Source organism: Citrus sinensis, chromosome 5 (genome assembly GCF_022201045.2).
Source record: "Citrus sinensis cultivar Valencia sweet orange chromosome 5, DVS_A1.0, whole genome shotgun sequence".
In the NCBI taxonomy this organism is placed as follows: Eukaryota; Viridiplantae; Streptophyta; class Magnoliopsida; order Sapindales; family Rutaceae; genus Citrus; species Citrus sinensis.
In genome coordinates this window covers 9,679,273-9,698,120 of record NC_068560.1, presented here as the reverse complement: position 1 = coordinate 9,698,120, position 18,848 = coordinate 9,679,273, and the positions used below count along the sequence as shown (strand labels likewise).

At 34.6% G+C, this 18,848-nt stretch overlaps 1 protein-coding gene across 1 annotated transcript in view; it reads right to left on the bottom strand.

The window, feature by feature from the left end:
* Positions 1 to 17,769, bottom strand: part of LOC102630135 (putative disease resistance protein RGA1) — a 42,063-nt gene extending 24,294 nt beyond the window's left edge. The window contains exons 1-13 of the mRNA XM_052441074.1: positions 16,512 to 17,769; positions 15,686 to 15,811; positions 14,868 to 14,961; positions 14,710 to 14,771; positions 14,301 to 14,416; positions 14,102 to 14,227; positions 13,930 to 13,994; positions 13,678 to 13,834; positions 13,347 to 13,545; positions 13,132 to 13,218; positions 12,941 to 13,050; positions 12,720 to 12,797; positions 12,434 to 12,531 (exon numbers count right to left, since the gene is read on the bottom strand). Of these exons, the coding sequence (XP_052297034.1) occupies positions 15,723 to 15,811; positions 16,512 to 17,769 (1,347 nt within the window). The 3' untranslated portion in view covers positions 12,434 to 12,531; positions 12,720 to 12,797; positions 12,941 to 13,050; ... (7 more) ...; positions 14,868 to 14,961; positions 15,686 to 15,722. The remainder of the gene's footprint in view (positions 1 to 12,433; positions 12,532 to 12,719; positions 12,798 to 12,940; positions 13,051 to 13,131; positions 13,219 to 13,346; positions 13,546 to 13,677; positions 13,835 to 13,929; positions 13,995 to 14,101; positions 14,228 to 14,300; positions 14,417 to 14,709; positions 14,772 to 14,867; positions 14,962 to 15,685; positions 15,812 to 16,511) is intronic.
* Between the last annotated feature and the right edge of the window lie 1,079 nt (positions 17,770 to 18,848).

Here is an 18,848-nt window from a genome sequence, read left to right as displayed (position 1 = left end):
TGTTTAAGCTATTTAGTTAAGTAATAGAGAAAATAGGCTTTTAAAAATGGCTAAATATATAATATTGGGCTTAAACTTAAGAGTTAATAAAATCACAGTTAAAGGAATATGGGATGTTACAGTTAGCTTATGCACATTCTACATCAAACTACAAGACAATGACAAGTGGTACTCTCTAAACTCACTTTTCATTCCTTTCTATTTGATGGATAAATGTATTATCAAAATTAAAAAAAAAATTGAACTGGATAATGTAATCATCTGATTTGTGCATCAACCATTTAACAAGTTAATTTCTAAACCCAGAAATCTGAATAACTTGCATTAATGTAAGCTCAAGAAGTATTATACACTTACAGGTCTAATCAACATCCAACAAACAGCTACCTAATCACTTACAAGTTTTCAAATTTTCAGTTCAAACAATGCACAGATCAACAACAACAATTGAATTCTTAAGCTTGTACTTTATGTCAATCTCTAAACTGATTATTTCCCAAAGAATGAATCAATGTTAAAAGTAGCACCATGCCTGAGTGGTTAAACTAACAACTAAACATATAATCACTAAAAGATTGGCTACCTATTAGCATAAAAAGAACAAATATTAAAGCTTCTGCTTACTTCATGGTTCTTGCATTCTTCAAGCTCTTCCTTAAGTTCTTCAAACCATATATCATCGCTACCAAAAACAACAACAGATTCAATTAAAAACAAATTGAATTCACAAAATAACCTTCTAAAAAGAACAAGAATTTGGTCTATCAAGAATCAACTCTTTCTTAAAAATGGCATAAATTTCTTGATCTTTATTCTAAATGTCCAATAGAGATCAGACCTCAAAGTAATTAAACAAATACTTCCACATATTTACTCGTATCTTCCTCAAAAGTCAAGTCCCCAACAAATGCTTCTAAATTGAAAATATTTTTCGAAGTCTCATTTTTATAAAAACATACAAATACAGAAAATCAACAAAAAATAAACAAAAATTAAAGGTAATGATGAATTTCATACCAATGAACTGATGATTTCACAATGCAAAGAAATCAGTTCTTCAGTTAGGGCTTTGCTGGTGAAATAGATAGGTACAATAGAAATTGTTAGGGTTTATCAACAAATCCGAAGCAGAAGCAATGACAATGGCAGAAACTAGGACTTCAAATATCTCTAGCGCAGAGTAGAAATTGCGTTCAAACGAAAGGGTGAAATCTTTGACAAAAGCAGGGTTCGGCAGAGCTCGAACGGCGAATGAGTGAGAATGGCAGACAAACGACATCGAAAATAGCGGCGAGAATGGTAGGCAATGAGAATGACTTCGAATGATTATGGTTTGTTGTGGGTTTGTCATGGGTTTCTTCATTTTCTCTTAATTTGTCGAAGTCTTTTGTGTGTTTTGAGTGTGAGAGTGAATTTCTCACACTTAAAATGAGTTATCTCTTTAAAACTGTGCATTTTATGTTTTTTTTCCCCAAAAGTCACAACTTTTATTCAGAATTATAAATTTTATATTCGACAAAGAGACGTTGTCGTTTTGCTTGCAAACAAAAGAAACGACCGTGTTTCCTTTTAATATTAATTTTTTGTAATAAAATAATTTTAAAAAATATAGTCAAACCCGAATAACTGAAGTCAAAATTAAATATCAGTCATAAATTCTTGATAGTTAAAAAATCTATCACGAGTCTATCCTAAGTTTTTGATAGACGAAATTTATATCACAATTATGTCATAATTGCATGATAAAAATAAAATCTAACACAAATCCATCATTATAGGTCTCCAGATAAAAAACTGTCACACAAGGAACTGTCATTGTAGGCCTTTTTTCTTGTAGTGTAGATTAAGTAAAGGAAAATTGAAATCAGACTTTGAGGTGATAGATCTATATCCACTTTTATAGGAACCGCATTAACATCATCTGAGACAAATAAACAAATAACCCAGTCAAAGTTCAACAAACAAAACATTAAAACAAGAGTAATTTGGTCTATCAATGTATATTTAGAGATGTCGATCAATAGACAAATACGTAAAAGAGAGACGGAGAGACCTCGAAGCCGTGCTTAAGAACAGTGGTACTCCAATAACATCAAAATGGTTGGTGACCGCTCTATCAAATCCACACAATAGCTGATATCTCATGTTTGCATATAGTCCAATGAAAGCACCATAGCCAGGCTCTTTAGTACTTACAGATGGGATTGTCACAGCTAACCTGTCAGACATCAAATATGGCATAAATTTACATATGGGGTTGTCGCGTTAGTGCTTAGACAGTAAACATTTGCTCTAGTAGCCTGATTACACAAGAAATCGAGACAAGTGTTCAAAATTTTAATCTTTATATATAGCCAAAATGATAATGTATTTGATAATACTGACCTGAGTTAATAAATACGGGGCTGGTAACAATCACAGCATCTCATCATGTGGGGAAAGCCTTCGCAACAGAAGACGCTGCTTGCTTTGAAGCATTAATAACTTTCCAATTCCATAAGGTAGCTTAATGCCCTTTTAGGATATCAGCACCAGCCTAACAATTATTCATGGAAATTCGATTTGCATTTATCACCTTTAATTTGCTCATATTTGCCTAGAGTATTGTTTTTACGTTAACTTAACAAGCTTGCAAGCCACCTACAAATGGTTTTAAATAATGTGTGAGAGTGTGAAATCGAACAAATTAATCAAATATGATGACAGAAGAAACAAAAGCAAAACAACCACAAGACGTAGAAATTCACTTTTGTTATATTTAGAGCATCTTCTACCGTCTTCTTTTCCTTTAGCTCTATTTCTGTGTGTGTTCAAACGCAATGCCTCAAGGCTCAAGATAACTTTTTGACCATCAATCTTTTGCAGCCATGTGCAGACTTGAAACACTGTAGTGTCCCTAAGGAACTTGAAAATTAGAAAGTTTCAGTATGAGTGACTAAATATGATAATCGAAACTAATTTAATATACACGCCTTGTAAATCTGAAACTAAATTACTCAAATGTATATGCCTCATCGCAGCAATTGCTTGTGGTGGAAAGTTTACTGCAAAGACTTCCTCAAACCCTTAAAGATCACACTCTTCCTGGCAACAAAGAAACAGAGTCAATGTACGAAGATGATTTTACTAACAAGTGAGAGCTTGCAAATATTGGAAGGATAATGATTACTCATAACCCAAATCCCCAATACACTCTATTATCTCACTCAAGTGAGTTCAAGCTCCCAAAATTCACTACTGTGAAACTCTCACAACAAAATTCTATTCAAAGATTCTCTACTCAAATTTGATTAAGCTGCTTAGAATCCTTAACCTGATAACTTACACCAACAAAAACAACTTGCCTAAAGTTTAATATTTAGAGGTAGAACAGTAAAGAAGAAGATATATATTGATACTAAAATTTGACCTGTATTACCCTGATGTCAAGAATCACGGCATCTTATGTGGGCAAAATTTTCACAATACGAGATGCTTGCAAAATTGAAGCAGCATCTTATCACTTGTAATTTAATTAAGACAATAACTTTCCCCAACTATTTCAATGCATTATTGGCAACTAAATTCAGAGAGCGCTAATTAAATATCCTTTTAATAATATCTTCTTATTCTTCTCCAATCTAACAGTTATTTGGAAATCTGAAAAGAGGTTCAACATTTTACAACCAATCAAAAATCACTGAACCATTGGAAAGTGATTTACGTATAATTTTTTTTTTCCAAACTCTGTCCAAAATGATGAATGAGATAGGATGACACAAGAAACAAATGTAAATTGACCGCAAGTAGAAATATACTTCTGTTATATTTGCAACATCTTCTAGTGTCAATTGCTTTTCCTTGAGCTGTGTTTCTGCATGTGCTCTGTTAAGGAAGTCCAATATGCTGAGCTCACAGAGAGTAGGAGTAAGAAGGAGAAGAAGCTTCAGTCTCAGTCAGTCAAACATTTTAGCAATGCCAGCTCATCAGAGTTAGTTAAGCAAGTTGCCAGATCAGCACAAGATGGTTAAGCTTGTTATCAGTCATTTCGTATGTGTGTGTAACTGAATGTAATTAGCTTAAGCTGTAATCTTGTGCGTGTATATAAGTTTAGTTGATTCAATTGTAAAGGTTAAGAAAAATCAATAAGAAAAAAAGTGATCTTCTCTCTGAAAATAATTTTCCTCAAAAACAAACAACTTCATTTTCTCTTTCATGGTATCAGAGCCATCCATGGCTAGTTCCAGTACAATAAATCAAAATTGTTCAAATTTCATTCAAATGCATTCCACACAAACTTCATTTACCTTTGCCACAACAGTAAAACTCGATCGATCAAACTTCCTTCTCTGGCGCAAACAAGTGATTACTTCAATCAGAGGGAATCGACTTGAAGGATTAATCTCAGAAAAACAAAATGTTCCAGAGCAATATGTTTCTCAGTTCCAAGCTGATGGATCTGTGGAAAGGATTGAAAATCCAGCTTATGTCAACTGGAGAGCTCAAGATCAGACTCTACTTAGCTGGCTTCTATCAACAATCAGTGAAGGTATCTTAAGCCCAGTTCTTAACCATGAAACTTCTTTTGATGTATGGAGATCTATTGAAAAGCAATTTGGAGTACAATCTAAAGCAAAAATAATGCAACTTCGATATGAATTAGATACTCTGAGAAAAGAGTCAATGTCCATTGAAGAATATTGTTCGAAAAGGAAAATGCTAGCTAATAAACTTGCATGTGCTGGAGATCACATAACTGAAAAGGATTTGATGATAAGGACACTAAATGGACTTGGATCTGGCTATCTAGATCTGGCTTCAATAATCACAGCCAATAAGATGAGTTATGATGATGCGTATGCACTTTTACTGACACATGAAGCTAGGCTGGAACAAAATCAGAATCCTCAGGCTATGTTTAATGCAAATTATAGTATGATGAATACAAATTATTCACATATGAGAGGTGCTCCTAGGAGAAATGCTTATGGTAATAGTAGTGCCACTTATGGACAATCTAGAGGCAGAGGTCAGATTTTTGGTCGAGGCATGTTTTCTGCTTCTTATCCTAGAGGATTTCCAGCTGGTGGTAATACTGCTAGTGGTTTTGGTAGAGGAAATGTTGCAGGTTTTGGAAGAAATCAGTTCATGCAGTCTCATAGGCCACCACAAATGAGGCATATGTTCACTCCTGCTAATACTTCAAATGTTTCTGAATCAAGTGAGCCATTACCTATATGTCAAATATGTCATAAGCAAGGACATACTGCTGATGCATGTTGGTATAGGTATGGTGATGCTTATTTTTCCTCACCTAAACAATTTGGAAGAGGAAAAATGATGGGATCTAAGACTGCATATATGGCTAATTTTGAGCCATTTCCTTATCAACCATCTTCATTTGAAGATCCTTATGAAATCTCAGACTCTAGCTGTCAGTTCATGAATTATTCTCCTGCTTCCTCTTATCCATCAGAGGCTTTTACTCTGCCTGAAGCCTATGTTGCAAATGTTGAAGGCTCAACTGATGAAGGGTGGTATCTTGACAGTGGAGCTACACACCATATTACCAACAACATGGCAAATATGCATGTGAGAGAAGAATTCAAAGGCTCAGACCAATTGACCATCGGCAATGGACAAGGTTTGATCATTACTCATATTGGTGATGCATGCTTTAACCATAAAAGTTTCAAATTTGCCTACAAACACACACCTATAGCACTCAAGGATATTTTGTTAGTTCCCTCAATTACTAAGAATTTGATAAGCATATCCAAATTGACCACTGATAATAATCTTTCCATTGAATTTGTTGGCAATAATAATCTTTCCATTGAATTTGTTGGCAATGTGTGTTATGTAAAGGATGTACTGAAGGGACAAGTACTTCTGCAAGGCCTTGCTGAGAAAGGATTGTATAGGCTGCTGTTAAAATCATCAGAGTCATCACAATCTCCCTCTTCCTTCGTGTGTCAAGTTTCTTCAAATCAGCCTCTGTCTATGTTATCAACATGTCATGTTTCTTTTCCTATTTCAAATAATGTTCAGAATAAACACTCAAGCTCTAAAGCTTGTTTTCAAACTGATGTTTCCTCTTGTAATTCATTTGTCAATAAAGTTGATCTTCTTCATAAAAGATTTGGTCATCCTCATCATAATGTCTTCATGCATTTGCTTAAGAATGATCAAACTATTAATCTCTCATCTTCTCTTATTAACCAAGCTGCACAACAAATATGTGATGCATGTCAAATGGGAAAAAGTCACAGGTTGCACTTCCCTGTCTGAGAAACCAAAACTTCTCAGGTGCTTGAACTAATTCACACTGACTTATGGGGCCCTTCACCTATCCTTTCTAAAGCTAGTTATGTCTATTATATCAGCTTTGTTGATGACTTCAGTAGATACACCTGGATTTATCCATTAAAATTGAAATCAGAAGCCCTACAAGTCTTCAAATTGTTCAGATTGCAAGCTGAAAAACAATTTCAAAGTCCCATTAAAATGCTGCAATCTGACTGGGGGGGAGAGTATAGAGCATTTACTGATTTTCTGAACCAAAATGGAATCATGTTCAGACACTCATGTCCCTATACACATCACCAAAATGGGGTAGTTGAGAGGAAACATAGGCATGTTGTTGAGTTAGGACTCACACTTCTAGCTCAAGCTAAATTACCCTTAAGTTTTTGGTGGGAAGCTTTTCAAACAGCAGTTTACCATATTAACAAGTTGCCTTCTGCAACTCTGAAATTCTTTACTCCATATGAAAAATTGTTCAAACATAAACCAGACTACAAAATGCTTAAATGTTTTGGCTGTGCATGCTATCCATATTTGAGAGATTATAACAAGCATAAGTTTGGTTACCATTCTAGCAAATGTATTTTCATTGGGTACAACCCTTCTCATAAAGAGTACAAGTGTTTGCATCCATCTGGTCAGGTTTATATAGCAAGACATGTTGTCTTTGATGAGTCTTCTTTTCCTTATTCCTCAGATTCTGCTTTTGCTTCTAATAAATCAAACTCATGTCAAAACTTGTCTTTCACTCCTCAGCAAGTGTATCATCTATCCACTTTGCCATTATTCTTAACTTCAGATGATAACAGCACTCATAATCCTAACTCTGCAAGCTCTACCAGTAGCAGTTCTCATCATTCAGTTTCTCCTAATCATAACAACAATTCTCATCTATTGTCCCAAACAAACACATTACCAATCACTAATATAGAGCCTAATACAGAACTTCATACTTCTTTACCAGTTCAGCCAATCACCACCAACAGACCTCCCATTTTTCAAACATTACCTAAAACAGATCAAAATACATTAGCTCCAGAAAACACACAACAATCCAAAACTCCTTTAAACACACATCCTATGACCACTAGAGGTAAGATTGGCATTTTCAAGCCTAAGCTCTACAATGTAGCTCTTGTTCATAAAGAGCCAGAATCTGTAGAAGAAGCTATGCAGAATCCTAAATGGTTTGAAGCTATGAAGGAAGAATATAGTGCTCTGCTCAAGAACAATACATGGTATTTAGTTCCAAGATCTGATGGTCAGAAGATTGTTGGAAACAAGTGGGTATATCGAGTTAAGCATAACTTAGATGGAAGTCTGGCCAAGTACAAGGCCAGATTAGTTACTAAGGGTTTTCAACAAATTGCAGGGGTAAATTACTTTGAAACTTTCAGTCTAGTGGTAAAATCTGCTATTGTTAGAGTAGTGATTAGTTTGGCTGTTATGAATCAGTGGCAAAATCAGGCAGGTAGATGTTAATAATGCCTTTCTTAATGGGGAGTTAACAGAAGAAGTTTTTATGGATCAGCCAGCAGGGTTTGTTGACAGCCAAAAACCAAACTTTGTGTGTAAACTCCATAAGTCACTCTATGGCCTCAAGCAAGCTCCACGAGCTTGGTATGAAAAGTTAAGAAGTTGTTTGTTACAGTGGGACTTTGAAAACTCAAGAGCTGACACTTCTCTGTTCATCAAGAAAACCAGCTTATATATGATATTGGTACTGATTTATGTTGATGACATCTTAATCACAGGACCAGATAGTACAGAACTAGAATCTTTCATTGCCAAATTTAATGCAGTTTTTGCACTAAAGGATTTGGGTACTCTCTCTTATTTTCTGGGCATAGAAGTCTTATATGGTGCAGATTGCATTTATCTGTCTCAAAGGAAATACATAAGAGATCTATTGACTAAGGTTCAGTTGCTTGAGTGTAAAGAGATTGACACACCTTTGAGTACTGGAATTAAGCTGCAGAAGGAAGCTCAAGGATATCTAGGCCAATATATTGCTGATGCTACACATTACAGGAGCATTGTAGAAGGGATGCAATATTTGGTTTTAACAAGGCCAGAAATTGCCTTTGCTGTAAACAAGTTAAGTCAGTATGTTTCAAGTCCTACAATGCAACATCTTATAGCCTGTAAGAGAGTGCTTAGATACTTAAAGTCTACTCAAGATTATGGACTTAAGTTTGTTCAAAATGGAGAAATGAAGATTACTGGATTCACTGATGCAGACTGGGCTTGTGATTTAGATGATCGAAAATCTGTTGGAGCCTATTGCATCTACTTAGGTAATAATTTGATTTTATGGTCATCCAAGAAGCAATCAGTCATTGCTAGGTCTAGTGCTGAGAGTGAGTACAGGGCCTTAGCTTCAGCTAGTGCAGAGATCAGCTGGTTACAATCTTTATTTTCTGAAATTGGTTTGTGTTGTTCAGAGATACCTACTGTCTGGTGTGACAATACCAGTGCCACTGAGCTAGCTTATAATCTTGTTTGCCATTCTAGAACTAAACACATCGAGCTTGACTTACACTTCATCGAAAACAAAGTGATTGCAGGGGAGTTAAAAATTCAGTACATTCCCAGTGAAGAACAGATTGCTGATATCATGACAAAACCTCTTTCATTTGTTCATTTTAACTATCTGAGATCAAAACTCAATGTGCAGCCTTAGAGAAGTCCAATATGCTGAGCTCACAGAGAGTAGGAGTAAGAAGGAGAAGAAGCTTCAGTCTCAGTCAGTCAAACATTTCAGCAATGCCAGCTCATTAGAGTTAGTTAAGCAAGTTGCCAGATCAGCACAAGATGGTTAAGCTTGTTATCAGTCATTTCGTATGTGTGTGTAACTGAATGTAATTAGCTTAAGCTGTAATCTTGTGTGTGTATATAAGTTTAGTTGATTCAATTGTAAAGGTTAAGAAAAATCAATAAGAAATAAAGTGATCTTCTCTCTGAAAATAATTTTCCTCAAAAACAAACAACTTCATTTTCTCTTTCAAAATGCAACACACATACCACAAGATATAATTATCAACAGGATCTCCCTAAGTTACATGCATGTAACTTAGCATTAGCCTTATCAACATGAATCTTTTGCCGCCACATGCAGCCCAAAACTGTTTATGGCCATAAAGAACAGGATAATCAGAAATCATTAACAACGAGAGAAATCATTTTAATCACAGCCAAACATACACACTAAGAAAATCTAAAATTTAATTTCTCCCAATGAATGTGCCTCTTCACAACAATTGCACTAGCTAATCCCAGCAGCCTGCGTCATGGAGCTTCTCCCAATGAGTGAGTGAGCCTTCAACAGTTATCACTTAGCTCAAACTAAAATGAAATTATTGTGGACATCTGAATTAAAAATACATGTAAAAGCAGTTTTCTCAAAGCAAGGTCAAGATAAGAGATTAACTCTGCTCCTTATTTACATTAAAAATAACAAACAATGAAAAACAGAGCTAGAGAAGAACTTACCTGTGCATTGAGACCATGTGGGGAATGTGAGATATCTTCTTATATTTGGTTTGAGAAACTCCATCTTCTTCTGAAAGTTCTCACAGTTCCCTAAACCCAGGCCAATACAATTGCAACAGAAACTGCATGCATTAAGCAGCATCTGATCATCTCCTGTTATTTCAAGACAATAATAACTTAATTGCAACACTGCATGCTTCAACCATTAACCTTTCAATTTCAACACTTTTTTTATCCCCCGCCCGATGCCCTTTTCACAATTCTATGAATCAGATAAATCAACCTTCTTCGCAAAACTATGAAAAACTTTTCACCGTGTTCCACACATTCCGGGATTAGTATTGATAACAAACATTTGATGAAGACCCTGCCAATTAAAATTTCGGTCCCCATGTAGTAGAATTTCTTATTTTTCCTTTGTACACAAATGCAGACACTTACGCAAATTAGGATTTCTTTTGACCCTGCAAGTTACAATTTCAATCCCCATGTAATAGAAACATTTTGTACACATATTTATAGCAAACTAATATTTCATACCTCACAATATTTATCATAACCATCAATCTTTAGAAACCACATGCAGACTTTTTAACTGTTTATGGCCCAAAATAACAGGAAAATTAGAACAGATTTTTAAGAATGAGCCACTACATATTTCAATGGCAACTAAAATTACACATCTTGGAAATCTAAAACTCAAGTACTCAGAATGAATGTGCCTCTTCACAGCAATTAAACAAGCTGGGAACTTTAGTGCAAATGCTTTTTCATAATCTTCAATTGCATAAGTCAGTAAGAATCAATCTTTCTTAATCTTTCAATTCACACATGAGAGCCTGGTAACACAAGGAAACACTGTAAGTGAATTGTCAACTCTGACATATTTTGGGTAAAAACTATCAACTGTAGTTATCCGCATAACATATAGTGTCAACACCAAATTCCTTCCTGATCCGTGGAAGCATTTCAGCCCACAGACGGTTTGGTTTGTCAATATATATCAAGCTTTGTAGCTTTTAAGAAACTGACAGGTGAAAGACCTGGAATTTTCGATAGCAACTCAGGATTCTATATTTAAACTATGATGTTTGATAACTTGCTGATACAAAAGACATTGCCCCAAGCACTTTTTTACAGGAGCTAAACTCAAGCAAGTCACTTCCATTTGTTGCAGTTTTAACGCAGAAAGAAAAAGGGAGAAAAAAATCTGCAAGATACCGCATGTTCGCGGAAGCAGAGTTGAATAATTACAAAATTACATTCTTGATTGCACAGAAAAGATTACAAAATTACTTTCCAATTTCATAAGGTAGCTTAATGCCCTTTTAAGAATATCTACACCAGCCTGACAATTATTCATGGAAATTAAAATTCAAAATCATGTTCCTATGAGAGATGAAATGTAATGAGCGACTTGGCCACTATATATGCATTTATCATCTTCAATTTGCTCATCTTTGTCTAGAGTATTGCTTCTGCGTTAACTTAATTAGCGTGCAAGCCACCTGAAAATGGTTTTAAATGATGAGAACGAGTCTGAATTCGAAAGAATCAATCAAATATGATGACAGAAAACACAAAAGTAAAATAACCAAAAGAAGTAGAAATATACTTTTGTTAGATTTAGAGCATAATTCTTCTGTCAAGTTCTTTTCCATTAGCCTTGTTTCTGTGTGTGCTCAAACGCAATTCCTCAACGCTCAAGATAGTTCCTGCGGACCTGAAAAACTAGTTGTGGCCATAAGGAACTTGAAAATTAGAAAAGATTCAGAATGAGTGACTAAATATTTTAATCAAAACTAATTAAACATACACTCCCTGAAAATCTGAAACTGAATTACTCAAATGAATATGCCTCTTCACAGCAATTGGTTGAAACTTTATTGCAAAGACTTTTTGAAACCCTTGAAGATGATACTCTACCTGATAACACAAGGAAACACAATCAATATAAGAAGATGATTTTACAAACAAATGAAAGCTTGCAGTTATTGGGAGAGCTCTACTCAAATTTAATGAGATATCTCTCAGGAGGGAGAGCTCTAATAATATATAAAGCCAAAAATCTGAAAATGTCTAACACTCATCAAATTGGCTTGTGAAGAATTAATCTTCCTTGCCATCATACATGCCAGGTGTGGTGAACAATCTTCATTCTGACATTTGCCTTAATAAGCTGCTTAGTATCCTTAACCTGATAACATACACAAACAAGAACAACTTTACTAAAGTTTATTCTTTAAAGGCAAAACAGTAAAGAAGATGATAAATGCTGATACAAAAAATTGACCTGAGTTATCCTGATGTCAAGAATCACAGAACCTCATGTGGGCAAAATCATCGCAATACAAGATGCTGAATTCAAGCAACATCTTATCACCTGTAATTTAATTAAGACAATAACTTTCCTCAACTATTATCCTTCTCAATTTCAATGTATTATTGGCAACTAAATTCATAGGGGACGTAGCTAATTAAATGCCCTTTTAACAATATCTTCCCCACCTAACAATTATTTGGAAAATCTAAATGACAATCATGCATTGATGGCATCAAAAATTGGCCACAAAGCTGCCTACAAAAAGGCTTTAAATTCTTAATGAGACAACGTATTCGAACAAATATGGTGAATGAAGAGACAAAGGCAGAACACCTCAAGAAGTAAAGCTCTGTTTCTGTATGTGCTCAAACCAATGGAAACCCATGGAAATGAATTTCTACTAATTAGACATGTCAGCCAAAACAGGTACTCTGTACAAGCAAAGTAAAAGAGAGTTACAAAAAATTTTAAGATAATTAAACTTTCAGTCACCATATAATTAATAGAAAACTTTGTACACAATGATTTATTGGAGATTAAGATTGTATACCTAAGTTTTAATTGAAAACTAAATATACACAACATGATATTAGCATTAGAAGACCGCACCAAAACGTACCAAATTAAATGTACCTCTTCACGGCCATTGTACAAGCATTGAAACTTTACCGCAAAAGCTGTTTCAAACGTGATGCACCTTCGAGGTGCAAGATAAGAAATTGTTATTACAACTAGCATTGAAACATGTGTGAAAACTGTTAATGGACCTAAATAACTTGAAAATCAGAAAAGATTAGGAATGAGTGACTAAGCCTGCTAATCGCAACTAAACATACAAACCTTGAAAATCCAAAATTGTACTTGATGAATGTAAAATTGCTCGAGCAGGTAACTTTACTGCAAAGGCTCTTACAAACTCTCGAAGATGATACTCTACATACCATGGTAACCTGAGTAACAAAAAGAAACACAATGAATATTAAAGGGCATTCTGACAATGCAAATTTGTGTAAATTAACAACTGTGGTTACCTGAATAATAGTGTCAATACCGAATTCCTTCCTCCATGGAAGCATGTGATCAGCCCACATGTGCTTTGCTCTGTAGCTTTTGAATACCTGAAATTGTTATTACAACCAACAGTGAAAATTGGGTGAAAAAAGGGTAATATTAGCATAATTGAATTTGCTTATAGAGGATAAACCGATCAAAGAAAAAAACAAGACAGAAATGATGATCTTAGTACCTTAATATCATGCAATAATAATCATCATGCCTTCCAGGCAGCTATCCATCCTCAATTGAAACAGAGCAGACCTGGCCATCACTTTCTTCTTCAAAGTCCAGCAACTGAACGTTGCGCACAACACCACAGTGGAAGTAGTTCCATCACCAGCCTAATCCTTGATTACCCCAATGTTCTCCATAGGGTCTTCAAAGTCAACCTAAAAATAAAATGAAAATGCAATGCATTATTATTAGGGATCTAGTGCTTGAGCTTGCTTTGACATCATGGTATTAGCAAATTCTGATATAGCCAAAATGGTGAATAAGATGACGTACTTGATAAGAAAAACCTGATTTAACAAATAATTAAGGAGCCGGTAACAATCACAGAATCTCATCATGTGGGGAACGCCTTGGCAACAGAAGATGGTGCTTTCATTCAAGCAATAGCAACTTTCCAATTTCATAAGGTAGTTTAATGGCCCTTTTAAGAACATCTGCACCAGCCTAATAATTATTCATGGAAATTAATAATCAGAATCATGTTAGATTGAGAGATGAAACATAATAAGCGATTTGGCCACCATATATGCATTTATCACCTTCAATTTGCTCATCTTTGTCTAGAGTATTGCTTCTGCATTAACTTAATTAGCTTGCAAGCCACCTGAACATGGTTTTAAATAAAGTGTAAGAGCTCGAATTCGAACGAATTAATCAAATATGCTGACAGGAGAAACAAAAGTAAAATAACCACAAGAAGTGGAAATATACTTTTGTTATATTCAGAGCATCTTCTAGTGTCAAGTAAAATAAACGCAATGGCTCAAGGGTCAAGATAATTTTATGACCATCAATCTTTTTGCAGCCACATGCAGACTTGAAAAACTGGTCGTGGCCCTAAGGAACTTGAAAATTAGAAAAGATTCAGAATGATTGACTAAATATTATAATCGAAACTAATTAAACATACATGCCTAGAAAATCTGAAACTGAATTTCTCAAATGTATATGCCTCTTCGCAGCAATTGCTTGTGGTGGAAACTTTACTGCAAAGACTTTCTCAAACCCTTGAAGATCACACTCTACCTGATAACAAAGAAACAGAGTCAATATACGAAGATGATTTTACTAACAAGTGAGAGCTTACACATGTTGGAAGGATAATGATTACTCATAACCCAAATCCCCAATACTCCCTAATATCTCACTCAAGAGAGTTCGAGCTCCCAGAATTCACTACTGTGAAACTCTCACAACAAAATTCTCTTCAAAGATTCTCTACTCAAATTTGATGATGATGTCCCTCGAAAGGAGGCAAAAAATCTAACACTGATCAAATTGGCTTGTGAACAATTAATCTTCCTGGCCATCATGCATACCAGGTGCGGTGAGCAATCTTCATTCTGACATTTGCCTTAATAAGCGGCTTAGTATCCTTAACCTGATAACTTACACAAACAAAAACAACTTGATTAAAGTTTAATATTTAGAGGCAGAACAGTAAAGAAGATGATATATATTGATACTAAAATTTGACCTGCGTTATCCTGTCGTCAAGAATCACAGCATCTCATGTGGGCAGAATCTTCGCAGTACAAGAAGCTTGCAAAATTGAAGCAGCATCTTATCTCCTGTAATTTAATTAAGACAATAACTTTCCCCAACCATTTCAATGCATTATTGCCAACTAAATTCAGAGGGTGCTAATCAAATAGCCTTTGAACAATTTATTCTTATTCTTCTCCAATCTAACAATTATTTGGAAAATCTAAATGACAATCACGCATCGATGGCATCAAAATTTGGCTACAAAGCAGCCTGGAAAAGGCTTTACTCTCTGAATGAGAGCATGAATTCGAAACAAATATAATGAATGAAGAAACAAAGGCATAATACCACAAAAAGTAAAACTTTTTCCCAGGGCTCTCTGTTTCTGTTTGAACTAAAACCAATGGAAACCGATGGAAATGAATTTCTAGGAATTAGACATATCAGCCAAAACAGGTACTCTGTACAAGCAAAGTAAAATAGGGTTACAAAAAATTTTAAGATTGATATGATAATTAAAATTTCAGTCACCATATAATTAATAGAAAACTTTGGACACAATGATTTATTGCATATTAAGATTGCTATATAAAATATAATATTAGCATTAGGAGACCGCACCAAAGCATACCGAATTGAATGTGCCTTTTCACATCCATTTTACAAGCTTTGAAGCTTCACCACAAATGCTTTTTCTAACCCGTGAACATGGTGCACCCGAGAGATGCAAGCGATGAAATTGTTACTACAGCAAGCGTTGGAACATTTGTTAAAAAAGGAAGTTTATGAAAATACGCCTTTGGATACCCGTCTTCAGGAATGAATTCATCCGCAATAACAATTTTCAAGACGTATCAACTGCTTTAAACTCATCCAATAGAGCAGATCCCGCCTGATGAACAAGGAGGGCTATTCTGATTTTTTCTCGAATCCCTGGTGAACATAATTAAACTCGTATGAAATAAAACAAAGTGGGCTAATGTTGTAAAAACAATTACCCCATTACTTTAAAGAATTAATGTCACATAAATTATATATAAAAAAATACGATTATCATTATACAAGATAAAATTGATGATTTAGTTTTCAACATTTCCGCAAATGTATCACAGAGATTTTGTCTCTCAGGAAGTTGCACATAGCAAATTTTCGTGCATTCAAAAATAAAATATATTAGGATTTTCTATGATGTTGTATGAAATTTTACAAAAGACTACAATTTTTTTAAAAGAAAATATAGAAATTTCATCAGACTACACTTGTTTTTTTTTATTATTTAATCTTTAGAAAACAAGTTTAACTGATTTGATAACTAGGAAGTTTAAATTTTAAATAACTAAAATTAAAATATTATCCTAACTAACTTTCTAATTTTTTGAACTATTGATTAAATCTAACAGTACATATTTATACCATGATTGATTTTACAATTTTTATAACAATATCATAGAGTGACCCATTAAATTAATGGTTCAAGTAAATAATTGAATTCAATACGCAAATTAAAATATTAGAAAATATTATATATTCCCATCAGACATTGGCAATATACAGAATTTTAATTCAAAATATAAATATTTTTATTAATTTCATTGCAAGCAACAACAGAGTAAATCAGAGGAGGAGAAATTACCGTCGGGTGACATCTGGATGTGGGGAATGTGAGATATCTTATGCCAGTCTTCTCCTTTCCCCTCTCTATAACGGTTTTCCAGAATGGGACATTCCCAAATTGTCAATTCCTGCAGTGCCGTCGTCTGAAGAAGGTAATCCGGCAGCGCCTTCAATTTGTTGCAAGAACGAACTTCCAAGGAAGAAAGACGTGGCATGATGGAGATGTTTTCCTTCCTCGTAATCCTGTAATTCCACTCTTCCAATTCTTCCATTGCCCCAACTTTGAGTGATTTCAATTTGGGGAAGGCAATAACTGATGGTGATGATGAAGAAGAAGACGGGCCATCCTCACTGCTTTCTTCTATTCCCAAAAACTCATTACCCACTCTTTTTACACTTTTCAAATTGTATAGTTCGAGTTTTTCCAGAGGCAATTTTCCCAAAGGAGGCAAATGCTCACAGTTAACGCAGGAGAGAAGTTTTAATTCCCTTAGATTGGTTAGTGAAGTCAACCATTTGGGAAGAATGTTGCCTCCGTAGTATACAATCCATAATGTCTCTACATTCAAAGGCGGCTGTAAGGCTTCAAGAAGTTGTTTATCTTTCTCAATATTCTTCCTCCTCCCTTCTTCGCCTTCCCCATCTACGACTCTACCAAACTGAAGACCCAAACGAAGGAGGTTTTTCTTATTGTAAAGTTGTAACCTCTCAGCCTCATCTACATGCGATACATTACTCAGCCCTTGTACTCTACATTCACGAAGGAGTTGAAGATTTTTCAGAGATTCAAGCCTACACGTGCTGCCACCATCAACACCTCCACCCACAACAAACTTTTCTAATGTTCGAAGACTGGTTAATTTGGAAATCCCTATTGGCATGTACTTCAACGAACGAGTTTCACCATTCAGTAAACTCCTCATGTTCATTAACTTCCCAATCCCCTCTGGCAATTCTCTAAGATTTCGGCACAGCCTAATATCTAGCTTTTGTAAATTATATAATTCACACAAAGTCTCAGGTAGTCTCTCTATGACTAATTCAGACAAATTAAGATACTTTAAATGTATCAATTTTCCAACATTTTCTGGAATTTCTCTAATCCAATTTGCCTCAGGATGCGAACCTAAAAGGTAATATTGCCTTATAACTAATGCCCTTAAACATGCCAATTTACTAAATAACTCCGAAAGGATGCTATTATTAAGAGATGGATTGAAAAGACTTTCATCATAAATTAATAGGGTATGCAATCTATTAAGTCCATGAATGGACATAGGAAATGAAGTGCCTCCTTGAAAATTTAACCCTAAGTGACGGACTTTGTCACCAAAAGAGTTTAAGAGAAAACCATCTTTTATTAATTACTAAGTATTTAAGAGAAAACCATCTTTTTAAGAAGCCGTCTTTTATTTTTACACCGTTACAAACCCTAGAAAGAAAAGAAGGAAATATAAGTTTTTGGAGAAGGAAAAGAAAGTTTTATCACTTCTTTTCTTAGTGTATGCCTTAAGGTATTAAGTATTTCTTCGACTTATATGATTTATTTTTATGGAATTGTTTGCCGTTAATTACTTGTAGTATGATTTGGGTAATATATGTGTGTTTGTAATGTTGTGATGATATGAACAGTCTCTATTCCTTGCTTGAAATCGTTTTCTTTATTTAGAATCACGTGAATATCTTACACATCATGGAACTAGACATCCTAGGCTTTCCATTTATAGGTTTTGTGTTGAAATCGTCTGAGTATGCAAATTGTTATGGGTTTTCGAAGTTGGGTTACTGGTGCTGGAAAATTCCGATTTTCAGCAGCGGTTCTCAACTCTGGAAATTTTTCTATAAAATTACACATCCTTTAAAATTATGCCGATTTTTTTGCCAACAGATCTATGTCTCCTATGCTTGCATGTTTAATTTCGTAGTTTTATTCTTTATGGTTGAATTACTAAAAATCGTAACATATGGCTGCTGCAAATCTGGAAACTGTTTTCCAGAATTTCAGAAGCTGAAACGTGTAACAGTTGGGCTAGTTTATGAATATTACAAGCCATGTTAGGATTTTATAATGAAATTTCAATCTTTCCTCTGTCTTTAAAAACTGGAATCGCGATTTTTGGGCATGTAAAATAAAAGATACGAATTTTTGAAATTCTGTTTTCAAATCTGGAATTTTCTGGACGGGTTAGATGTTCTCGGAAATAAAACGTTTTAAAATAGTTTCAGGAGTCCAAAAATTATGAATTTTAATTATATACTTTTTGAATGTGTCTTCTGTAATTAGAAAAAAGAAGCATATTATTTCGAGTACCAAAGAATATTTTATGAATTTTCTAAGTGGAAAATGTCTGGTTTG